The sequence below is a fragment of the Maylandia zebra genome, linkage group LG23 (genome assembly GCF_041146795.1).
Source record: "Maylandia zebra isolate NMK-2024a linkage group LG23, Mzebra_GT3a, whole genome shotgun sequence".
Classification (NCBI taxonomy): domain Eukaryota; kingdom Metazoa; phylum Chordata; class Actinopteri; order Cichliformes; family Cichlidae; genus Maylandia; species Maylandia zebra.
The window spans coordinates 10,203,394-10,226,938 of NC_135188.1; the positions used below are offsets into that span (position 1 = coordinate 10,203,394).

Here is a 23,545-nt window from a genome sequence, read left to right on the forward strand (position 1 = left end):
ACATGTTAAAAGGTCAGCAGTTTGAAGGCGTTTCACACCTTCTACCTGTAATAATTTCGTTTACTGGTAATTGCTAATTGGTCAAGTCACAGCTCAAAACTTTGACGAGGAAACTTTTCCTGTCAGCTTCTCTTTCTTCTCACTTTTGTTGTGTTTGGTGTAACACTTGGATTTGTCGTTGTCAGGAAGAAGTTATTCAGGTGCTTCATCAGACAGTATTGTGAACAGTGAACGTGCTTAAGCTGTTTTGCTTGAAAAAAATAATGAATCCATTTGTAAAATACCCAAGGCATCGCAAATATTATAAAACATACATTGCTATCCATGATTGGCCATGATCACTCAGCGGTCGATTCTTTGTATTGTCTTAAAGGATCGCATCATAATGTTGACTGAAGCCATTTTCTGGTTCTCAAAGGGGAATATTTGGGTCTTTGTTGGGTCAGTGTTTGTAGAAAGCAGAGGTCAGTTATAAGGAAAAAATGTAATGTCGCACATAATACTTCAGAGGTTCAGCTTCTCTTGTCTCTGTAATATAAAAAAAAACATTTATGAAACTGAGGCAAAGAAAATGTTGCCAGTTGCAGTTCTACTAATCTCATTTTGCTTCTTAACTTTCATAGCAATAAACGGTAAATAACCGTCATACACGAGTTAAAGACGATGGCTATGCTGTGATTTTGGCTACATGTACAGTGATTTCAGAAATCAGCTTTATTTCCTCTCACGTTCTGAAGCTTTTCTAATAAACACATCAGGGAGAAAGAGATACTGATGATCCTGCTCCAGGACATCAAGATGTTATGACGAATTATTTTTTCTCTCAAAACCGTTTTCTGGAGGGGAAAAAAAAATTTGTCGAAAGGGATTTGAAAATTGGCCAAATCCAGTGTCAAAGCTGCTAATTTAGCAACAGTGAGGTGAGCTGAAGCATGATAATCACTGCTCTCAGTGAGAGGGATGTCAAGCATTGAAAAAACAGAATCCCCAAATCTGAAAACTCGATACCTACTCAGCTGAATATTAGGCTTCCTTAACTAATAATTTATGAACACATGTTTGAACGTTTAATACTGACTTACAACACATGCAGAGCTGCACTTAAGCAGCAGATTAGGGGTTTTATTGAATTAGAGGTAAGCTCCTGTGACCAATCATCAATTAGGATTCAGTACAGCTTTGTTTGTGTTAGAACGCCTTGTTTTTATGTCACTTCAATGAGAGCGAAGGGCTAATTCTGCATTGACTCATCAACTGGCTCTTAATCCGAATGCCAATTCTTTGACCGAAATGAGGTAGTGAGATCTGGTGAAGTGAGTTTGCTCTGAGGAATGCTGTGCAGAATGTCTCAGCGTCTCTCTCCGGGCCATCCCCTCATTGTATGCATACCTCGACAGGATCAGGACTAATGCGCTGTCTGCATTGTGAGCATAGTGTGGTGGTTGCTGTTCCTCCTTTTTCCTTTTGTGCTGATTTGATGGAAATTAGCTACTGTATGAACTGCTGTCATCAAACCCGCTGCTCCATGACTCACTGATATGATTTGTTAGGGTAGTAGAGATCATCATGTGTCAGGCTGTCATTTGCCTTGCCCTTGTTCTTTGTGTTTTTTTTTTTTTTGGGGGGGGGTGGCAACAGACTTTACTGGGCTACCTCAAGCTGGCTCCTTTCGATTTTGAGGATCAGCAGCTCTTCTCTGAGCCCCTCCTGCATGAATAAACTCTTCATGCCATCTCTAAAGCCTAGTTTATGGTCACTGTTTTTGCCCTTGTGAATGTTGATGCATTGTAAATATGATGTCACATCCACTGGCATTCACTCTGCTTTGGTGTCATTTTCGCTATTGATTGTTGTTAGGCACACAGGTACGCGTACATGGGTGTACGAGTGGGTCAGCCCTCACCACCGTTTCAATGTTATATTGGTAAAGGAACTCAGAGACTCTCAGATTACAGAGTGGAAGATGCTGCAACAGCTGGAAAAGATGAGGCAACTATGAAAAAAACCTCTGATCCCTTTTGATTTCTTCTACTCTACTCATTTCTGCCACTTGTGATCAGGATCATCTTTCAGCCAATGACAGTAACTCATGGCCATAGCTGAAGGTGGGATTGACAGCTTCAATTTGACATTCGGCTTTCTCTGTTCGCCACAACAGATGCCACTACAGTGCTGCAGTCTGTCAATTTTCCACTTTACTCTGGGGGGGATTGCTGCCTCATAATAGCTCAATCTGGGGCTAGTTTTTTGTAGCAATGTTTGTTATTTAGTGTTCACTTTTAGCCACAGCTAAATTGCATACCTAGTTTTAGTTTTAGATTTAATTTTATTAAATGCAGTTGGTGATAGTCACCTGACTGTGGCATCTTTCCTTCCTGTGTTTCTAATTACCGTTGGGTTCTCTGGTCAGGTCGTGCAGACTCAAGACAGACTTCTCTGTCCTGGACTTTCAGTTTTAGTCCTTGTTCTGCTCTACAGATCCAGTGGAGTGGGGCGAGGACTAGCTGCAGTCCATGGATGTGGAGTTAAACCACAGGATGTAATGATGCGTGAAAGTGTCAGCTGGTTGTTTTGCTCAGGTAGTTACTTGTCACAAATAAAGTACTTTATGTACACACATGCACATACTCACCGCTGCCACAAATAGAATGTAAATTCATAAACATGTGAAGGTCACTGACTCAAAGTCATTATATCTGACTCCAAAGCCTCCTGAAGCTCATGATTCATATTCATTTGTCTAAAATCTGTCAGGGAAGAGAAAGACGTGTTTTTTGGCGGGTAAAACAAATACTGAACATGTCATAAATGTTTTTTAGTAAATATATTTTTAAAGGTGCTATTGACATGTGGCAGTGGGTCATGAGCGATGGTGCAGAGGAGTCACGGACTGTATTGTGCATATGATCTGTTTAAGAATGCTTAAACAGATCATACTGGTATTATGGCATGTAAAGTATGCTCTATGCACTAATTATTAGAGGTGGGAATCACCATACATCCCACGATACGATATTATCACAATACTTAACGCACGATATGATATTATTGCGATTTTTTTTTTTAAAATATCTGCGATATTCAGATTCTGTACATAAAGGTTTATCAATATTCATTTTATCTAATATCAAAGCCTCGCACTCAGTCTTTCTCTCATTTCAGTCATTTTTATTGTTGTACTACAGTCTAGCCCAACTTAACTGAATGCAACCATCTGGTACAATTATAGCTATTCTGAACTATGCAATTTATGAAAACTATGCAGCCCATTCAGCAACTGAAGAATTTGAAAGTAAATTAAAACAAAATATAATTTTACATTAAATAAAAAAGTTCTAAACTTAATTAAAATAAAACATGTCTTAAATTAAAATAAGTAAACTGTCATGTTTATTGCTGCCAAAAAAAGTTAAACACATTTGGACAGTGAAGGAATGTCAGGATTCTTGCTCAGAAAAAGGATCAACATGCTCTGAAGTCAGAGCACAAAAACTTTTTTTGTAACAAAATATCGATTTCTGCTGTCCCTGTATCGATACATTATTAGCAAACAAAATATCACGATACTACACAGTATCGATTTTTTTCCCCCACCCCTACTAATTATGCAAAATTTTGTATCAAGGTCATAGGTACATTTGTGAAAGATTTAGCTTTTTGACCATGTAGGGTTCACCTGCCTGCTACCACTTATAGTATATCGAGCAACTTTGTTATTTGATTGGTGCATTTCAGGTTATGATGTTTGATGTTTTTTTTATGCCAATTTCTGTGAAATGTATTTTTGCATTTTTGAATTGTGTTGTTTTTCTCGTATTACACGTTCTCAACTGTTTTGGTCATTTAACCACACGAACACATAAAGAATAAATGTTTGCTTTTGTTCATTAGAACTTAACACACCATTTTACTGTATGTACATAATAAATGAGGCAGAAAATGTATTTGTATGAATGTTTAAATGAGAGTAACTAAACAGGATGGGAATGTAGTGAGGTTTATTGATCAGTGTTTTGATATTGAAAAAGAAGTGAGAGTTTGCAGGATACATGTTTTTATTCTGTATATGATCTTCATTGCGGGTTATTGTTTGCACTGAAATATTCTCAATAATTTTCAGGATCACCAAACCGCTGACGTTCGCCGACTGTGTTGGAGATGAGCTGCCTCTCGGGTGGGAGGAAGTTTATGACCAACAAGTGGGAGTTTACTACATTGACCACATTAACAGTGAGTACATTAACTTGGCTTTTGTCCCCTCAGCATAAAAATTAAGCACAAGTAAATGCAACTTGTATTAAAAAGACTTTATTTGACTATAACTTGGCAGAGTGAAAGCCCACTGAATTTTAATACAGTGTACTTATAGTTTGTAGTTTCACATGTCTTTGTGCAATTATTTGTTGACTCCTGTCTTTGTCGTCCTGTCAGAGACCACCCAGATTGAGAACCCGCGGACTCAATGGCGGCAGGAGCAGGAGCACATGCTGAAGGAGTACCTTGTGGTGGCCCAGGAGGCCCTCAAAGCCAAGAAGGAGATATACCTGGTCAAGCAACAGCGACTGGAGCTGGCTCAGCAGGAAATGATGCTCTTCCACGAGCTCTCTGAGGACAATCGCTCCATCACCAGCAGTAAGACGCACAGATGTCCTTCACTCGTCTGATAGTGTACACCATATTTTGTTTTATAATAAGATGCACAAAGGAGATGAACAGAAAGGAATGAAAATGGATGTGAAAAATATGAGCCTGAAGCTCTCATGGGAACCAAACATGACCTTGGCTGACCCAGTTATCTAGTCTGGACATGTATTACTGCTGATATCCCTTTAAAGACTTTTGGGAGGGGTGCAGGTCTATAGAAAATTTTCCAAATCCTCCCTTTTAACTACCTCCACCCAATAAACCCTGACTCCTGCCAGCTGTCACACACACGGTGTCCAGGGGGCATCTGAGAGATGACACCTTAAAATCATCACGGCTAACTAACTCGAACCTGTCTGCTTTTCCTTTCTGTGTGTCCACAGCGGTCTCTGGCTCCTCCTCAAACGCGAAATACGACCCTGACCAAATCAAAATGGAAATAGCCTGTAGACGAGAGCGGGTAAGTCATTATCGCAGGAGAACAATGGGCTGCAGTGAGGGGCCCTTTTGGGCAGAGAAAGGGGCTGGGGTGTGGCCCCTACAGGATACAGTGGCTCTGGCCTGGGGCCTCAGGAGGATGAGGATGAGATCATGAAGGGGTCAAGCTGAGGTCCCTGATGGGGTTATATAGGACATTTCTCTCTGATCAGTACTATGGGCGAGGGTGTTTCTCCTGCATGAACAACATTTTAACCTGAAGTGTTGAGTAAGGTGTAATTTTGATGTTACTGAAGAAATCTGTCGACAAATCAGAGAAATTGAGTTTCTTTAAAGATTATATTGACAAATTAGGCAACGTCCATAAATAAACATATTTACAGTGATTAAAGACCAGATAACTCAGATTTCCTGGTAATCAATGAAGGTCAATATAATCTGTGTTAAATATTAGGATTAATTTATGTGACCACCATCATTACAGTAATATCAATGCAATCAATGAAATAGTTTTAGACTGATTGGAACCTCTTGTATCCACTTGTAACTCTCTATTAAGAACTTGCAGCACGGTGGTTCGCACGGTAGCCGCACAGCAAGAATGTCCTGAGTTCAATTCCACCATCAGGCCGGGGTCTTTCTGTGTGGAGTTTGCATGTTCTCCCCGTGTTTGCGTGGGTTCCCTCCGGGTACTCCGGCTTCCTCCCACAGTCCAAAGACATGCAGTTAGTGGGGATAGGTTAATTGATTAATCTAAATTATTAATAGGTGTGACTCTGTGCGTGAATGTGAGCACGAATGGTTGTCTGTGTCTCTATATGTTGGCCCTGCGACAGACTGACGACCTGTCCAGGGTGTACGCCGCCTCTCGCCCAATGACAGCTGGGATAGGCTCCAGCGACCCTGGAGAGGATAAGCGGAAGCGAATGGATATTTAAAAACTAATATGACCTTAAAAGATACACGTGTTCATTTCCCTCTCCATGTTGTTATTATTCTTGGACTCTACAAGCATAGCTTTACATGATTTACTGTTTACAGTGATCTTGGTTTATTTTATACTGGGCCTTGGTGCACCTTATCACCCACAGACAGTATAAAAGGTGGATCGAGCTACTGTCATGTCACTTTTTGTCTTTTTTTTTCTTTTTTTTTTTTGAAGCCTCGATGAGAGTTTTCTCCATCTCCATCGTAGTTGCCGCAGACCGGATCTGATTGTGAGGGGCGGGGTCTGACCGTGAAAATGCCCATCCATTGGGTAACGACTTGTGATTGATGGGTTTTTAGACATTGAGTTTCCTTTCTATAACACAGATAATCCTCCATCTGGCCATCTGGTCGCCTTCAGAAAGAAGGCAGAAAGCTTCATCCCTGTTTATACTGTCTTTGCCATCAGCTCACACTCTGGAATGAATTGTTTAGCCCCTCCCACTTTTAAAACAGACTTTCTGCTGATTGGTTGTCTTTTAAAAACTGAGGGTTTTAACAGCATACGGGTGTAGCTGTGTGCCTGAGAGGCTCATATTAAAGCTGTTTATTCTCATTGAGCTCGTAGAGAGCCAAGAGTAGAAAAAACTTGTGGAACTGAGAATTTAGAGCGGTCTGAAGACTGAACTGTTTCTTTCACAGAGATTCCTTCTACATAGGCGGACCTCATTTGAAACAGTGGGATGTTCAATGAGCGCATGCTCTGTGGTAACTGTAATAACTCCCCTCTGTTAACATTCCCATTGTCAGCATGTTGGGATACTGACATAAGCATTCATAAGCTCTTCTTTCTAATAGGAGTATGGCATGACCTCATCAAAAGCATCTTAACTACAGTTTGTGTAGGCTACAGGATAAGCAAAGTCTGACACTGTCCCAGATATGAACAATATTTATTGGAACAGGTTGGCAGCCTGTTTAAAGCAACATCATCTTCCTTGTAAGGATCTGAATATCGTTCTAGGTTTTACTTATGGGATGGAAATGGTATCTGTGTTGTTTATCGATGTGGCCCTCATGAATTTGTGCACACACCGAGGAAGAAACGATTGCGAGGAGAAAAAAGGGCCCTTAAATCAGGAAGATTCTCATTAGGCAGATGTAAGATCAATGTGTTTGTACTGCATTCAGCTCGCAGCTGTAGCTGTTAGTGCAAGAAAACTTTAGTCAAAGCAGCCACAGCACTAACATTATGCCCAAAATATGTTCAAATAGGTGAATTATTAAAAAAAAAAAAGACCTTCTGTGCAGTTGAGGTTTAGGGGAAACTATCCATAGGGACCTGTTTGTTATAACAGGCTCTAAACATGTTTATTTCTGCTGTAACCTGGAGTCAGCCTCAAGTGGCCATTAGAAGAGCTGCAGTTTTTTGACTTTGTTGCTTCTGTGTTTAAAAATAATTCAACAAACATCAGATAAATTAGAATAATGCCTCTTTTTAAAAAATCTTGACTCCCTATATATTGTATTACAGGCCTTCTCCTAACCTTTGATTGTCTCTAAACTTGGTAAATTAAAATTCACGTGCCCTCTGTAACTCTGAAATTGTTCCCTTTCCCTATTTCATATTAAAATAATATTTTTAAAAATCTTTAACTGGGTCACACTTCACAGCCACCATATCAATTATAGATTTCTATTTTTCTAAACCCTCTCAAGCACAAAACGCCTCAGTGTGTGACCCTGTGTGTGTGATTGTGTGTGTGTGTGTGTGTGTGTGCGGTCCTCTATATAAACATAGCTGAGCATTCCTGTATGTGAATAGTCGTGACTTGGCACTTTTGGCCGGTGTCGGTGGTGAGAGAAGCCCATTGTGTGCCACGCTAACCCGGTGCTCGCTTCTGTCCGCAGCTCTCCCGACTGAAGCAGGAGCTGGCCCAGGTGAAGCAGGAGCTGCAGTATAAGGAAATGGGAGTGGAGACCCTGCAGGAGTGAGTGTTCCTCTGCCTCTGTGTGTCCCAGGCCCACCCTTCCTCCCATGGCCGCCTTTCTCCTTCCTACAACACTCGGCCTTGTTGCTCCCCACCCAGCGGCCTTTTCCCTTTTTTATTCTTTCTCACACTGTATGTTTGGTCTCATCCTTTAGGTTCCTTTAAAACCTTTTCCCTTTCCTCGCCACACTTTTATGTTGTCTATATTGTTGAACAGAGCTTTCAAATTTAAATATTATAATCTTTTAAAACAGTTTCCACTGCTCACAGTTTAGACACGATTTCGTTTACCTAAGACTGATTCAAATTTCAAAGATTTCAAGCAAAAAGGCCTTTGACTCATTTAAAAAAGAAAAAGAAGATATTTAAGTTAATAGGAATATATTGTGATTTAAAGTAACTTTTCTCTATTATTCATTGTACTTCTAGTTTTTGTTGCTTTTCACACACATTCACATGGCGTCTTCCTGTGCTGGGAACATTTCTAAGCAGCTCCAAATTTCATGTTAGAAATAGAAGCTCCACCTCTGAGAGGAGAAAAAAAGAGAGAATGTTTCAGAAAAGGCAAATGGAGGGAGTTTTTGATGGAAAAGGGGACTCCACCTCAGGAAGAGGATGCACCAGTGGAGTGCAGAGAGCCAAGGCTCAGCCTGGAGAGGAAGTTGTTCCATGGAGAAGGGGGGGGTAGAGGTGGAGGGGGTGAAAAGGGGGGGGAGGTGTGGGCTTGAAAGCAGTTTCAAAAACACAGAGATATCTGGCAGCAAATTCCTCTGCACTTCCTGAGTCCTGGCAAAGAGTCCCTTATCTCTTAGATAATACACAACTCAAGTAATTCCCAGAATAGACAGGAGAATACACAGCTTGCAGAAAACGGAGACGCATCCTCTTCTTGAATTTTTTTTACGTGTGTGTGTATACGTGCTCATATGCATGTTTATGTCTTTGTTAGCCTTTGTGTATGTGTGTGCGCGTCCCTTTGTTCCCTCTGGGTCACCCGGTAGGGCTGAGGCCATGAGGAACCCTACGGCTGTTGTTTTGGGGTTGTTTTTTTTTTTCTCCAATCTCAGCTGTTGTCAGCGATATAGCTAATTGTTCTCCACGCCATGTCGCATCAGATAAAGCAAACCAACAGTTTCTGGTGTAGAGCCCTCCTGCTCTTTAATCTTCATTGCTCGACTTAAAGAATTCAGGAGTTGGACTTAGGAGTTTTAATCTTTTGGACAGTTTGCCATACAGACGTCTCATCTGTTCTCCATCTTATCTTGATGAATTTCTCTGAATTTTTGGATGCTTCACATGCTTCCTCTGACCTGTTTCTGTAGCCAACATCGCAATCAGCAGCTCTAAGAATTGAACTAAAATAAATGTAAGCATATATGATGCTGTACGGCACGGGGGAGGTGGGGCGGTTCAATACAGCCAAGCACAGAAGGGTGGGCAGTGTCCTGTTTTCTGCTAAACACATAAACCTATAAACTCCTCGGCCCTGCCAATGGGCCGGGGGGAACAAAGCAGGGCTTGTTTTGGGAGGAAGAGGCAGGGTCGGGTGGATGAACAGTACCTGCTGTTGAAGGAGAGTGAAGGAAGCGGGTTGTGGCGAGAGGGGAGGCCACGTGCCAGGTCCACTAACGGAGGAGGCACGGTCCTGTGCTCTTCCAGCTCCCCACCAACCAATCACCTACCTAACCACACACACACAGACTAGGGATACAAGATTTACTCTGCAAGCACGATGAAATGCGCAGATAGGTCATATTTGGTGTACTGTGATATGTTTTTGTTTATTTTTTAATGTCATGATCTGTAGGATAAACCCACGCAGAGATTTCACCTGCTAAATCAGGGAGAGCCCAAACAATCCCTGATTGTTGAAAGTAAACGAACGGAGCCTTTATACCAGTCTGTCACATGCAGTTTCAGTATTTCTGAACTAACCACAGTCTAAAGAAACACTTGACTCATTCATGAATACAATACAGTAAGACTTCAGATGTTCATCAGATTATTTTGTGACTTTACTCACCACTGACAAGTTTTCCCAATACAAAGCACCGTATCTTGTTGTGCAAGTGAATGAGAGATTCATTCCTAATTTTAAACTACTTTAGATACAAATAAGAAAGTAAAGGTAGGTAAGAGTCAGATTGGTGATAAATAACAGTTCAGTAGAGCCGATTAGCTCTCATTCTTAATCCTTGTGCTTCTTTTGGTAATTACTCTTATTACTTTTAGTGTCCGAAATTAAATCCATTTCAGTTTTATCCTGTCTTAAAGTCAAAGATGAACAAAGATGCTTGAAAACATTAACATAAGTTTAAACTTTTAGTTCTGACATCGACCTCTATGGAAGCCCAAAAATGACAGAAGACTCATGAATGATTATCAGAAAAAAATAATATATTTGTTTAAAAATCTTTTTATATTATTAACTAATAATGTTCAGTTTGCGGGCTTCATATATCCATCTCAACCTCACTTAGAAAATCACCGACATACATGATGCTGATATACCTTTAGTTTAGTTTATTAGGACCCACGTTAGCTACAGCCGTGCAGCAACTTTTCTCCCTGGAGGTCATAAAGGGAAACTTTACATTGTTACAGTGCAGCAAAGCTACTTAGAGACGTAGCAAATTAAAAAAGCTGTAACTCCAAAAACACACACGAGAACACAAGCTTGTTAAAACCGTCGGACCATAAAAAAACTGGTTTGTCTTGTGTTGTCTTCATAGCTCAGTTCATTAGTTGGATTGAATTTGATTTTCAGCAGATGTCTTTTCAAACATCTTTGATTTTAAGCTTTTTAAGAACATAGGAAAAATACTGAAACCATGAAGGTTTGCCCTCTGGGACCAGGGCTTTCAGAGTGTGGCCTGTGGGTTAAAGACTGCCCTTATTAACATTTTATGGGGCGTCCATGAGTGCTGACTGCACTACTATACATTTAATTAATTCACAGTTCATGTCATACTGTGATAAAGAAACAAAACACAAGAACAAGGTGGCATTTCTCTTCACATTTAACTATTCTAGTGTTACCATCACAGCAGGCTTCCCTTCATCCACCAGCTTTCTACTGCTTATCTGGGCCCTGTGCTCAGACCTCTCTCCCACCATCTCCTGCAGCTCTTTCATGGGGATATTGAGTCATTCCCAAGCCAGGAGAGGCATATAAACCCTCCAGCATGCAGTGAGTCTGCCACAGGCCCTCTTCCTGGTAAGTCCAGGAACGCCTCACATCAAATGTGCTGGGAAACCACCTCCTCCTGCTTTCAGTTTGGAGGAGTAGTGGTTCTACTCCTGAACCCTGTCTCTAATGAACATCCCAGCTGCCCTTCAGAGGAAGCTGATTTCTGCCCTTTGGTTCTTATTTTTTTTTTTTTTTTTTTTTTTTTGGTCACTACCCAGAGCTCATGGCCATAGGTGAGGGTGGGAATGTAGATCGACCAGTAATTCTGAACAGCTTCCCTTTCACGCTTCGCTGGCTCTTCCTTATAAAAATCAGAGGAGTGTACACATCACTGGTGATGCCACACAAACCCATCCCCATTCTCCTGTCCTTCATAAACAAGGCCCTAAAAGCCCTCCCATCACAGGGAATTAGTCACATGGGCCTTCAGTTACCCTGACAGTTACCTTTACTGTCAATGAATGTAACAGCCACTTTAAAGTAAAAAAAAAAAAAACCCAAACAAACTACAAAACAACAACAAAAAAAATCAAAATAAACCACATTACATGCCACTCGGTCATAATGTTTCGAGAGCCCTTGCTGTACATCAGAGCTTCATTATACTTTGCAAAAGCCAAGAGTGTCTTAGCAGATATAAAATGTGTATTTTTTACCTTCCAGGATTGACAGAAAGATGTCCTCCAGTCAGACAAACTACAAGCTGGACGAGGCTCAAGCCATCTTCAACGAACTGCGTAGCATCAAGAAGGCCATCAGCACAGGCGAGAAGGAGAGGCAGGACCTCATCCAGGTGTCTCTTTTTTCCCCTTCTTCTTTAAAGATCATGTTGACTTGCTAGCTTCAGAAGTTCTCAGTTTTTTTTTTTTTTTTGTTGTTGACATGTTCGATACTGACCTCTAGTGTCTGTCAGCCTCTGCTACTTCGCCTCATTGTCTATTATTAAAGCACATTTCCAGACATCTGAATCACCCACCAAGTTTCAGGTTTTGTCAGCAAACCAAAATATACGACGCAGCAATAAATTGTGAATAATCGAGCGGTAACAGGATGATAATGATGACCACATTTGCAGATGCATTTCCTGGCAGCATCACGATCTATTTTTGAGCACGCAGTGGAGGCAGATGACACTTTTTGACATATTTTTTCTTTATCAAAAGAAAAATTCACACAAGGCATTTAAGAAAAAGCAAACGATCAAACGTTTATCATACAAACACGTTAAAGCACCTACTCACATAAACTAAAACGGAGGCATTTAATTTGGCTAAAAACTCCCTGTAATAATTCAGTAAAAACAAACTCTGCATGATTCACAATAAACAATTACACTGATAACAGAGAAAGTAAAAAACGGTCTCCAGACCTTTTCAGACTTGTCTTCTTTGGCCTTCAGTATTTATGTTATTCTTTCTAGTAGAAGGTTTGATGTTAACTTTTATTTTATTTTTATTTTTTACCACTCTGTCTGTGGGGGCATTTTCCAAGCTATCTTTAAGTGACCGTAACTGGTGACCACCAAAGAAATTTGAACCTTTTTTCTTCTTCTTTCGACTGCTTCTTTTAGGGATCACAACTGCAGGTCATCTGAATCCATCTCACCTTATTCCTAACATCCTCTTCTGTCACACCAACCCTCTGCATGTACCTCCTTCACTATGTTCATGAAATTTCTGAGGTCTTCCTCTTTTCTCGCTGTCTGACAGCTCCATATTAAACATCCTTTGTCCAATATGTCCACTGTCTGAACTGTCTCAGCCTCTCTTACTTTCTCTCAGTCTACTCAACCTAATCTGTCCTTTATTATAATGATTTCTTGTCATTCCCAATGAAAGCTTTAATATCTTCAACTCCTCCAGATGCGCTTCCTGTCTTTTCGACAGTGCCGCTGTCCATAAACCGTACATCATAGCAGGTCTCGCTAACATCTTGCAGTGAAAATCAATAGAAGCAAGACGGAGTACACCTGTGTGAATAAGAAAGAAGCAGGCCGTTGTTCCCAAAGAACAAAAACTACTCTTGACTGTTTATTAAAATGAAGTCATATCTCTAACATATCCCGGTATAAGTTAAATAAAGATTATTTTGAACTCTGAATCATCCGAAGGTTTGAATTATTTAAGAGTATAAATATGGAGTTGGAAATGAACATAACGTGTCCTCTTTCTCACAGAGCCTGGCTAAGCTGACTGTTAACTTCCAAAGCAGCTTGTCGGTGAGCGATTCGGCCAGCGAGATGGCGAACAGCACTGGGACCGTGGGTGACAATCTGCAGCAGTACTGTGACACTGGCTGTCAGACTGACATCATGGGGGAGGTAGGAGACGCCGCTACACCTCCCTGTCTCACCCTAAATTAATAGTCAGCATCCCAGATGATGAGTGTATTACTTTATTTAACTCCCTGCATAAATTTGAAGTGACTAAAGCCAAATAATCTGATCGTATCGTGTAATCTGGTCCATTGCCTTATTTCTCTTCAGTATGTTTCCCAAGACTCCTCATATTTGGTGGACAAAGTGAAACTGAACTGGCAGTACGAGGAAGCCAAGAAAAAGTAAGTGTGCCTGGCTGTTTGTTATTCGTACTACTATGACACACCAGCAGTGGGAGGATGTGTTATGAATAGTATTTGCGCCCGGTGGACGTGGCTGCTGAGCGATGTCTGGCCGGCAGAATGAGCTGGGTGGTCACATTCTTGCCTGGCCACGCTGCTGCTGCTGACTGTGTGCTGCCTTTGTGCACACAGCCAAAGGGAGAGGACTGCCCACGGCCAGCCTCCATGTCAAACCCTGTTTCTCCGCAGGGTGATTTAATATAGACACTGTTTGGCTAAATATATCCCAGCTCACCCTATAGCGTAGACCAACTTATATGTTGGCAAAATCAACACTGGATAAAGCATGGAATTCCTTTACATTTAAAAAAAAAAAAAAGGGTGCTTACGAATTCAGCACAGGTTCGTCCAGTAATTTGGGCTGTAAATGTGACTCAGGCCACTTCGGTTAAATCTATGTGTTAGTTGGTCACCATATCAGGATCTCTCAAAAAAATCAAGGGAACATCTCTCACTAATTCACTGAGGACAAATGTGATGATGTGACAGCAGTCAGTGGAAATTCTCAACTGTTTGAAGGCTGGATTCAAAATCATATCAATGATTAAAGTGAAACATTGAAATCAGAAGCTAATCCAGCTGATGTCGTCATGTGTCCCAGTACTGCGTACCAACCCTACGTGCCTATATGCACTGACACGCTTACGAGGAAGCTCATTTAGGTCAATTGTATCTGTGATGCTGTTCTGGCGGATTGCGCAGCTCATGGCCATAGGAGAGGGTCGTTAAACGAGTAAATCGGTTTTGCTTTCACACTCAGGTCATGCCTTATCCAAACTATGTGTCATTATTATAAGAAAATTAAATTACAGTGGAAATTATATGACCCAGTTCACAAAAATGACAGACGGTGAGAAAATCTAGAACAAACTTCTGATGTTTGTGTTGTCTAATGATTCCTGGTCAGACAGTCTTCCAGCTATAAAGAGGTTACAGCAGCAACATCCTGAGTTATTACTTTGGCTCGATACACATTTAAAAAAAAAAAAAAAAAAAAAAGATTCATGTTGCTGTTGTGACCCAGCAGCTGTAGTGCCAACCATGACATCAGGAGGGGAAGAGAGGCAGGGAGGGAGGGGGGAGACCTGTGGAAACTTGCATGCTCTGTCACTGAGTCACTCTGTCTCAAATCCATCTCACATAAACACAGTTATTTCATCCAAGCTGAGAAATCACTCTGTGAGAACCCAATTAACTCTGAGCAAACATCTGGATCGTATACACCTGTAAGAGCACTCGCTGATGCAGCAGGTAGCTCGGGCAGAAATTACAGACACTGAATGCTGTCATTATAAATCACAGCATGAAGCGTCAGCAGGGCTCAAGTGTGCAGTGTTAAGTGGAGCTGATTGTACGTGTGTTGCTATAAACACTTGTGCAGAGTAAACAGAAGCTGTACATAATGCTGCAGGTAGCATTTATTCAGCAGCCGCTCATAAAAATATTAATATGGGGCCACAGAGGTTGTGAATGTGAGTGTATGTAAACTTTAAACCACAACTATTATCATGAAGTTCTGAGTCTGAAAGACTGATTTTTTTTAAATTTCTTCTTAATCATGGTATGTGAATTTAAAGTGAACGTGAAATTTACGATGTAAAAATGTAAAGGGTTTATACAGCATGTGTAATCTTTCCCGCTCCTCTCTCAGGGTGCAGAGCATACAGCACCAGCTAGCACAGCTGGACAGTGAGAGCTGGTCGGGGCGGGCCGAGGCAGACCGCGACCGGGACTTCTTGCAACTCCTGCGCGAGAAGGAGGCCCTCCTGCAGGAGATCATTCATGTCAGCAAGCAGCAGCACCTGCCGGAGAAGCTGCTGGAGCTGGAGGAGGAGCGCTCCAGGCTGGAGGAGGAGGTGCAGAGGGCACAGAGCTCCCAAAGCCAGGGAGCCAATCAGAGGTGAGAATGATGACAGTGTGCTCTCTTACTGTATTATTTGTTTATGCATCTTAAATTTGACTGTCAGAGTGATAATTTACAGTCAGGTGCACTTTAATGTTATTTAATAAATATTGGGTTAATAAGTAACAGTTATCATCAGAACACACCAATAGCACCATATTGGATATATAATAATAATAATAAAGACACCTGAAGACTCATTCCACATTCAAACAGATGCCAAATGAAGCCAAAGGTTACTTTGTGTCATAAATGAAGATAATCTCAAGGTGAATGGTCTCACCATAACAGTAGTCAAGCGATCGAGTAAACAAAATGTGTATCACAGTTCAAATTACAACTCTTTATACAAACATTTTCATATTTATGGAATAAGCAAGAAAGACATAAAAACAACAAAACAAGAGAAGCCACAGAGAAACAAATGGAAAGAAGTTTATAGCAAGAAAATATAAAGTCATATAGATGGAAATGCTGAGATGTCATATGGTCCTCTCGAGTAATGGAGCCTGTGAAGTGCCGCCAGTTTTTTTTTTTTTTTTTTTTTTTTTTTTTTTGTTTGTTTTTTAAATCAGCTTGCTTTACCTAACACGTCATATTGTTCTACATCCATTAAAGGTACTTGGAACAATAATTTGTTGACACTGTATGAACTGAGAGTGGTACACATTGTGTTTAAATGTTAACAGGGCATCAGTATTTCCAATCTTTTTACACTCATTTGGAAATTATTATCTTCTCTGCCCCATCATCGCCTCCACTGCCTTCATCATAGCTGTCATATGTCTGTGAACTTAGCAGCCTGTGGGGTTTCTTTTTGTATCAAGGGGATGCACATATACTCACATACTAAAATGAAAAGCTGTAAATCCATCATCATAAATCGCAGTGAGCTGTTGGACTGTGTGTCCATTTCCATACTACATACTAACTGTCAGCAGGTTTCCGTATGTGGTTTGTTCACACTGGAAAAATGACAAACCAAAGAAAACTCAAAACAGTTTCCATGCAGAAACAATTTGTTACTGATATTTTTATTTATTGCCCGCTTTGTTTCAGCTTTTTATCGCACAGTTTTTAAACATTTACTAAAACCTTTTAGAATGGGTTTGAAGTGTGTATAAAAATGAGCTGATCAGGGGAAGGATGCCTCAAATAACTCTCCTTACATGAAACCATAACATAGTGTATCTCGTTCACTATCAGATTAGGTTTGCAGCTGTGTTCTTCTAGAGGGAATATACCAGTGCCCTCGTAGCCCAGTTTATCCTGTAAGATTAAAACGCAGTGAGCTGTTACACAAGCCTGTCGGCTGATATGTGATGCCATACATTGAACTCTGGATTTCTTATACATCGAAGTGAATCTCCCAACAGGATCCTGCAGCAGGAGAAGAGGAATGTTCTGCTGAGACAGCTGGAGGAGGCAACACGCATCACCACCTACCTTCACTCCCAGCTGAAAAGGTGCAGCACACACTCCTAAAGTTCCTCAGTCATTGTCTGTGTCTGCTCTCTCATGGGTCACATGTTCTGTAGTTTTGCCACCACTGGGAGTTTTAAATTAAAGTGAAATTGTAATCAAAATAAAACAGAAGTGCAGACAGCTTTAAATAACTATAATAAATAAAGTTTTCATTTACTGAATTCATAAAAGGCATTATTTAGATTTCTACCCATTTCTCTCCTGCTCCTTTGTCTTGTCTGCCTCCAGCCTGTCGGCCAGTTCTCTGACCGTGTCGTCCAGCAGCAGCCGCGGCTCTTTAGCCTCCAGTCGGGGTTCCCTGGCGTCCAGCCGAGGCTCCCTCAGCTCCATCAGTTTCAGTGACATCTACGGTCTCCCCCAATATGAGCGCCACGAGGGCGCTGGAGAGCCCCTTGAGCCTCACCTCCGTTACCTGCTTCCCCCAGAGACCGTCTCAAGAGACTGCTCCATGTTTACCCCCGACCCTCTGACCCAGAGCAAAACCAAACGCTCCCACGACACCCCGCAGTCCCTGGCTTCGCTGTCCTCCCGCTCCTCGCTCTCCTCCCTGTCACCGCCCAGCTCGCCAATGGACACGCCCTACCACTCTGCCCCTCAGGACTGTCCCCTCACCCAGATGACGGAGGAATACATGGAGCAGGCGGGCCGCGGTATTTTAGAGGGGCTGCGGGCGCAGTCACAAACCCTATCACACACCTCCATGATAAGCAGTGAGGAAACGGTCAGCCCGGCCGCTGTGCATCAACTGGATAACAAGATTCACAGAGACAGTGGGGCTCAGGCGGCTTTCACCTCCACAGGTAAGCGAAGAAACTCTGTATAAACCTAACTCAGAGTTCACAAAAAAAATGTTATATTAATGGGTCAAAATGATTAAAACGGTCACTGTGCTGTTTTCTGTTTTGCTGTTATTATCTTGTTTTGCCTTTCAGCACATTTCCTTATCGTCACTGTAGACATTCAATAAAGTTAAAATTCACTCTCTGCCAAGATATTTAGCTACTTAATTTGATTTAATTATAATAAATGTTCACAGAAACCCCAAAGAAGTTGAGTTTGTGGGTAATTATCATGATCTCAATAAAAGAATAAAGGCAAAAGAGCAGAAATTCTAAATGACACAATGTCTAATCAGTAAAAGACAGCAAGAGACAACAGCTCACTCATTCTGTGAGCTGCTTTTCCTGAGGCAGGCTGTCTTCCTGAGACTCTAAAGATATGATTTTACCTAAAATGCTAAAGCCTACCTGCTAATGCATTGAATTAACTCCAAATCTTTGTAGGAGTTACTCTGAGGGGAAACAGTGCCAACAGAAGTGGCAGGAGAGCCAGGAGAGTCTCTGCAGGTGTTTCTGAGGATGCTCTGGCCACCGACAGCGGGGTGTTTGAGGCCTGGGGCAGAAGGTGAGTAGAGGTCCATTCTCACGGTATTAAAGCTAAACTTTAACACCTCCTAGTGGAGAAGGAGAGTACTACACCCGAAATAAGAACGCGTTCAGAATTTGTGACTGTGGTGTTTGCATGGCATTGCATTTCATTATAAATTCAGGTAGTTATAATCCTGTCCATAGAGGCTTGACTACCTTTAGTAGACTAAACAAAAAGCTTGTGTCCAGTAAAGTGGGAAAACTCTTTGCTCATTCACCATTTTTCCATTCGTCCAACAGGGCGGAGGAGTTTGATGAGATGTCATACATGAAAGAGCTGACGTCTGCGAGCGAGCCCACCCAGATCCAACTGGGACTGCTGTGAGTAAACAAGTTAGTGCAGACAGTGCGTGGGTGGCAAAGCTCGTTCCTCGTTAATACCTCTGGATGAACTGTATTCTCTCTTCACAGGTGGGAGTCCAGTTCTCAGTCTCTGCGACTGCATCTGTTACAAGTCAAAAATTTAAATAGGTCAATTGTGAGAGACGGCTATAAAGTGTGAGTACTTTCAGCTCTGAAAATGAAAGAAATACTTGTGGAAGAGTTAAAGTGGCAGAAGGAGATGACTCTATATTAATCAGATGGTTAGTTTACGGGATGCACAGGGAAACTGCTGCTACTCCAGTTTAGGTTAAAAAGAACAGACTTGATGGATTTCTAGTTTAAAAGTCAACTTTTTAAAAAATTTATGCAGTTTTTTTTTTTTTTTTTTAATCATTAATCTGTTTAGCTAAATTTCCCATATCTTTTCTAACTCGTATTGAGACTGTCAGGCCACTGAGATGATAGGCCTGGTGCACAGGCTGGAGCATTGGCTCACTATCCTGTTTTTATTACATGGAATAAGAATAACATATCAACAGCAAAACAACACTGCACGAGCTGTATTCAGCCATAAACATTACAGTTAAAAGGATGTCCGAGTACTTCGTTAGACTTTCCTTGATCTTTGCACTTTGCGTTTAAAGGCACCCACTTATCTCCAGTTTGCCTCCTGCAGTTGTTCGTGGAATATCAGGGGAAGAAATTTCACAAACTGATATGTTGCATCATATCACAGAGGAATTTATTGAGCTCTTTAGAACAGCCCATTTTTAAAATAGTTGTAAAGGCAGACTCAATGACAAAGGGAGTAGAAACGTCCTTCTTCCTATAGTGTTCCTTTTACTTGAGCCAACACTCTGAATCTTTTCTGTCTCAGCACTCTGAGGACACTCATTCGCATTAAGTAGAAGTCTGAGTATTGTTCTTTTCATGCGTTGTTCTTCAGGTATGTGAAGGTGCACCTGATTTCACTGGACGGCAGCAGGGCCTGTGCGTTTTACTGTTGTACAGCATTGGAGCCACAATCCCAGATGACTTTCAACGAAGGCTTCCGCATTCCTGTCCCAGCAAACGCCCTGGCGGTGTGCGTTCTGCAGCTGTCTGTCTGCTCACTGGGACCTCAGGCTCAGGAAGAGCTGCTGGTGGGTCTGAAGGGCTCAGCTACCATAACCTCACTGCTGGTGGAGACTGGGGTTACAGCTGTTCAGATTAAAATGTCCTGTGTTTGCCTGCAGGGTAAAGCCCAGGTGAGCCTGGCAGATTGTGAGGGGAGCCCAGAGATGGTTTACCACTGGCTGCGAGTGCAGATGTTGAATGGGACAGAGTCACAAAGGCCTGAACAGAGGAACGTCATCCAACGCAGACACCAGGATGGCCAGGTTGACGAACAAAGGCCCGGAGCCATGGTAAACATATTTTATTTAGTCAATAACAGCAGTGTCAGGAAGCAGCTGGACGGTGCTGCTCAGGTAAAAATCAGTTAAAAACAAAGACTTTGGCTGTGTGACTGCGTCTGGAGGACCTGGTCAGGGAGAATTCAGACCAAATAGTCATTTTGCCCAAAACATTAAGGTGTCAAATCGCGTATATAAACCAGATTGACATTACAGTTGCTACATCCACAATAAAGCCGCAGCCTGTGGTTCCAAGAGCTGAGCCTGAGTAAACTAATTTTGTTCACTGGATCCTGTAAGTTGTAATCCTGCTAATTCTTTTGGATAAATTCACATTCCCATTGTTGAATAGCAGCTTGTAGCCAACGGCCTGCAGGCGTGTAGCTTGTTCAAGTGCGTAATTGACAAGAATGTGTGTCAGAAGCCAAGTCAGCCTGCATGCTCCAGCCTCAGCAGTCAGAGGGAGGGGAGTGATGAAAGACTGAAGATCTTTTTTGAGGGATTAAAATGTGATGTTACAGGACACTGCATGCAATCTGCTGTCACGCAACACCCCCACCCACCTGGAGGAGCGGGAGAAGAAGGACGAGCCTGGGGAGGCAGCGTCGGAAAGGTGACATTATCCTCCTCTCAGGCTAGATTTTGCTTTGACAAATAAATACATCGTTTTGGCCCCTGTCATGTTTGTACCTTTATGAGGATGGTGCATTTTTCAGGAGTTGGCAGGCGGAGTCAGTGGACAGCGGCTGCAGCAACAGCATTGCATTCGCCGCTCCCTGCTCAGAGGGCCTGTGTGCAGAGGGAATCTGCATCACCACCGGAGGACGCTGTGACCAGACAGTCTGCAAACCCTCAACAATAAAGGTACGAGGTGACGCTTTGGTAGTGAGGAGATTCTTATTGGGGGAAAAAAATCTGGCATTAAAAGTTCTGTTCATACATTTTTTGTAGGTAGAAAAGGCAACCATGACAGAAGGCATGTTCCCAGAGCCGGTGCGAGTCCGACCTAAAGAGCGGGGAGGCCGCTGGGGTCACGCCTCGCCGTTCATGCGTGGTAGCACCATCGTTCGCTCCCAGACCTTCTCACCGGGCGCTCGGAATCAGTATGTGTGCAGGGTGAGTATTTTATTTTATTATAAAAGTGACAGCATATAGATACGAATATAAGATGTGTAGTGTAATTCTCATCTTTCTTTCCTGTCATGCTGTATATCCATCTGGATGAAAAGGCCGTGCACGATTAATGTGCAGACAATGTGCAGGAAAGCCCCCCCTCATTTTAAGTATTTAAAATGTTCAAACATGAGCTGATTCTTGAATGTAATTAACTGTTTTACAGCAAGTTAAACAGACAACATTCAACCTTGTCAACCATAATTATGACTTTCTGCCACCCGCCTGCGCCCCGCCCACCTCCAGGAACATTTATACTGTATTGTTTGGTTTGAGTTGCCCATCAGCTGTGGAGGTGTCTCCTTTATCTTAATATATATATAGCTCAAAAACATCATCTGACAGCTGTGTCTCTTTCCAGAAATCATGACCTAGTTACTAAAATACCCAAATAAAATCCACAAACGCTGTTGTGAGCAGTTTCATGTCGGAACTAATTTCTCTCTACTGTCTACATTTGCCAACCAAAAGAAGTGCACAGCTAGTTTCTGCTCAGCTGTGAGGGGACGACTTTAAGTGTTTACATCCTGTGTAGATTTGCGCTTTCGTCTGCAGCGCTAAGATCGGTGGGTGTAGTGCGGTAACAGGTTTGTGTTTTTAGACTAACTGGGTCATGATTTGTGGAAAGAAACATGAATGAGTGTCTCACATTTTTTGTGAGATGAATGATTTTTAGTCCTTTGTGCCACACTTAACTCTTATCTATGAATCATTCAACCATAAAAAAGGCCCCTAATTCAAAGTACGAAGCAGTGTTGTGTTTACATGTAACACACGACTTGGTAAAGAACCAAATGCATCTTAAATCTATGAAAAACTAATTGAATATATGAAAAATGCCAAAGACAATATATTTGCTTAAAATAGTATAGAACGAGGAATAAGCTGAAAACTTTTGGAATACTGTGCAAAGTGTCCATAAAGTGGAAATGGCAGTCCTAAAAAACTACATCAGTGCATTGTCTTCCTTCTCTCACTCCAACCAGTCGCAGCAGATGGCCCCGCCCCTCCCTGAGCCTGGTTCTGCCGGAGGTTTCTTCCTGTTAAAAGAGAGTTTTTCCTTCCCACTGTCGCCAAATAGCTTGCTCATAGGGGGTCATATGGTTGTTGGGTTTTTTTTCTCTGAAGGTATTATTGTAGGGTCTACCTTACTATATAAAGTGCCTTGAGGCGACTGTTGTTGTGATTTGGTGCTATATAAATAAATTGAATTGAATTGGACCTGAAGCTGAAGTGGAAATGGCAGTCCTAAAATAAATCGGTGTATAAAAGAAAGAAATAGGACCTGGCACAGGACCTGAGAGATACATTTGGCCCTGAAGCCTCATCAGATGTTGTCTCAGTGGAAGAGTGGCTGTCAAGTAGCCATTCTTAAGGAAGGGAAACAGGGAGCAAAGGCTGAGGTGTTCCAAATTACAGGCATCACTGAGGGCCATCGTACTTATGGAGCGATCCAATTTTATTCCAAAATCTATAAACCATGGTTTGTTGTAGTTTGAGGCTACATTTCAGTCAGCAGTGTTGGGAATCTTGTCGAAGTGATGTGATTAATTTAGCATCTGATGGGAAACAACAATGGACTGGCCTCCCCAGAGCCCGGACCTTAACATTATTGAAGTAGTGTGGGATCATGTTCTTCCAAAGAAGAGCTTTGAATGTCCTTGAAAGCCTGGAGAACTGTTCCTGAACACTACTTACAGAAGGCTGGTCTGAGAGAGTCCAAGCTGTGTTAAAGGATAAAGGTGGTCGCACCAAATATTGACATTCAAGCTAATTAGAATTGTTCAAACCGTTTTTGGTGCACAAAGCCTTGCAGGGAAGTCCGTGTCTCCACTTGTCTGTAATTAACTAAAACATTTGGGCCAGTTTAAACATGAAATAAATCACTGCCATATTTTCCATATTCATAACAAAATGTAAAGAAATTAGGGTCGGCTCAAGAGTTTTGCACATTACTAAGTGTGGCTCACTTTAAAATAAGGCAACTCGCACTAAAATAATCTAGCTGGATTATTTGGCACCATGGGGCA

General features: G+C 41.8%; 1 protein-coding gene across 1 annotated transcript in view; it reads left to right on the plus strand.

Annotated features, from left to right (window-relative positions):
• wwc3 (WWC family member 3) overlaps positions 1–23,545 on the plus strand; it is a 41,608-nt gene that overhangs the window by 15,688 nt on the left and 2,375 nt on the right. The window contains exons 2-19 of the mRNA XM_004557050.4: positions 4,121–4,230; positions 4,432–4,632; positions 5,028–5,104; positions 7,921–8,000; positions 11,854–11,983; positions 13,367–13,510; positions 13,676–13,749; positions 15,461–15,709; positions 17,089–17,178; positions 17,426–17,997; positions 18,481–18,601; positions 18,865–18,945; positions 19,036–19,122; positions 19,895–20,090; positions 20,184–20,354; positions 20,864–20,955; positions 21,059–21,206; positions 21,294–21,458. Of these exons, the coding sequence (XP_004557107.3) occupies positions 4,121–4,230; positions 4,432–4,632; positions 5,028–5,104; positions 7,921–8,000; positions 11,854–11,983; positions 13,367–13,510; positions 13,676–13,749; positions 15,461–15,709; positions 17,089–17,178; positions 17,426–17,997; positions 18,481–18,601; positions 18,865–18,945; positions 19,036–19,122; positions 19,895–20,090; positions 20,184–20,354; positions 20,864–20,955; positions 21,059–21,206; positions 21,294–21,458 (2,788 nt within the window). The remainder of the gene's footprint in view (positions 1–4,120; positions 4,231–4,431; positions 4,633–5,027; positions 5,105–7,920; positions 8,001–11,853; positions 11,984–13,366; positions 13,511–13,675; positions 13,750–15,460; positions 15,710–17,088; positions 17,179–17,425; positions 17,998–18,480; positions 18,602–18,864; positions 18,946–19,035; positions 19,123–19,894; positions 20,091–20,183; positions 20,355–20,863; positions 20,956–21,058; positions 21,207–21,293; positions 21,459–23,545) is intronic.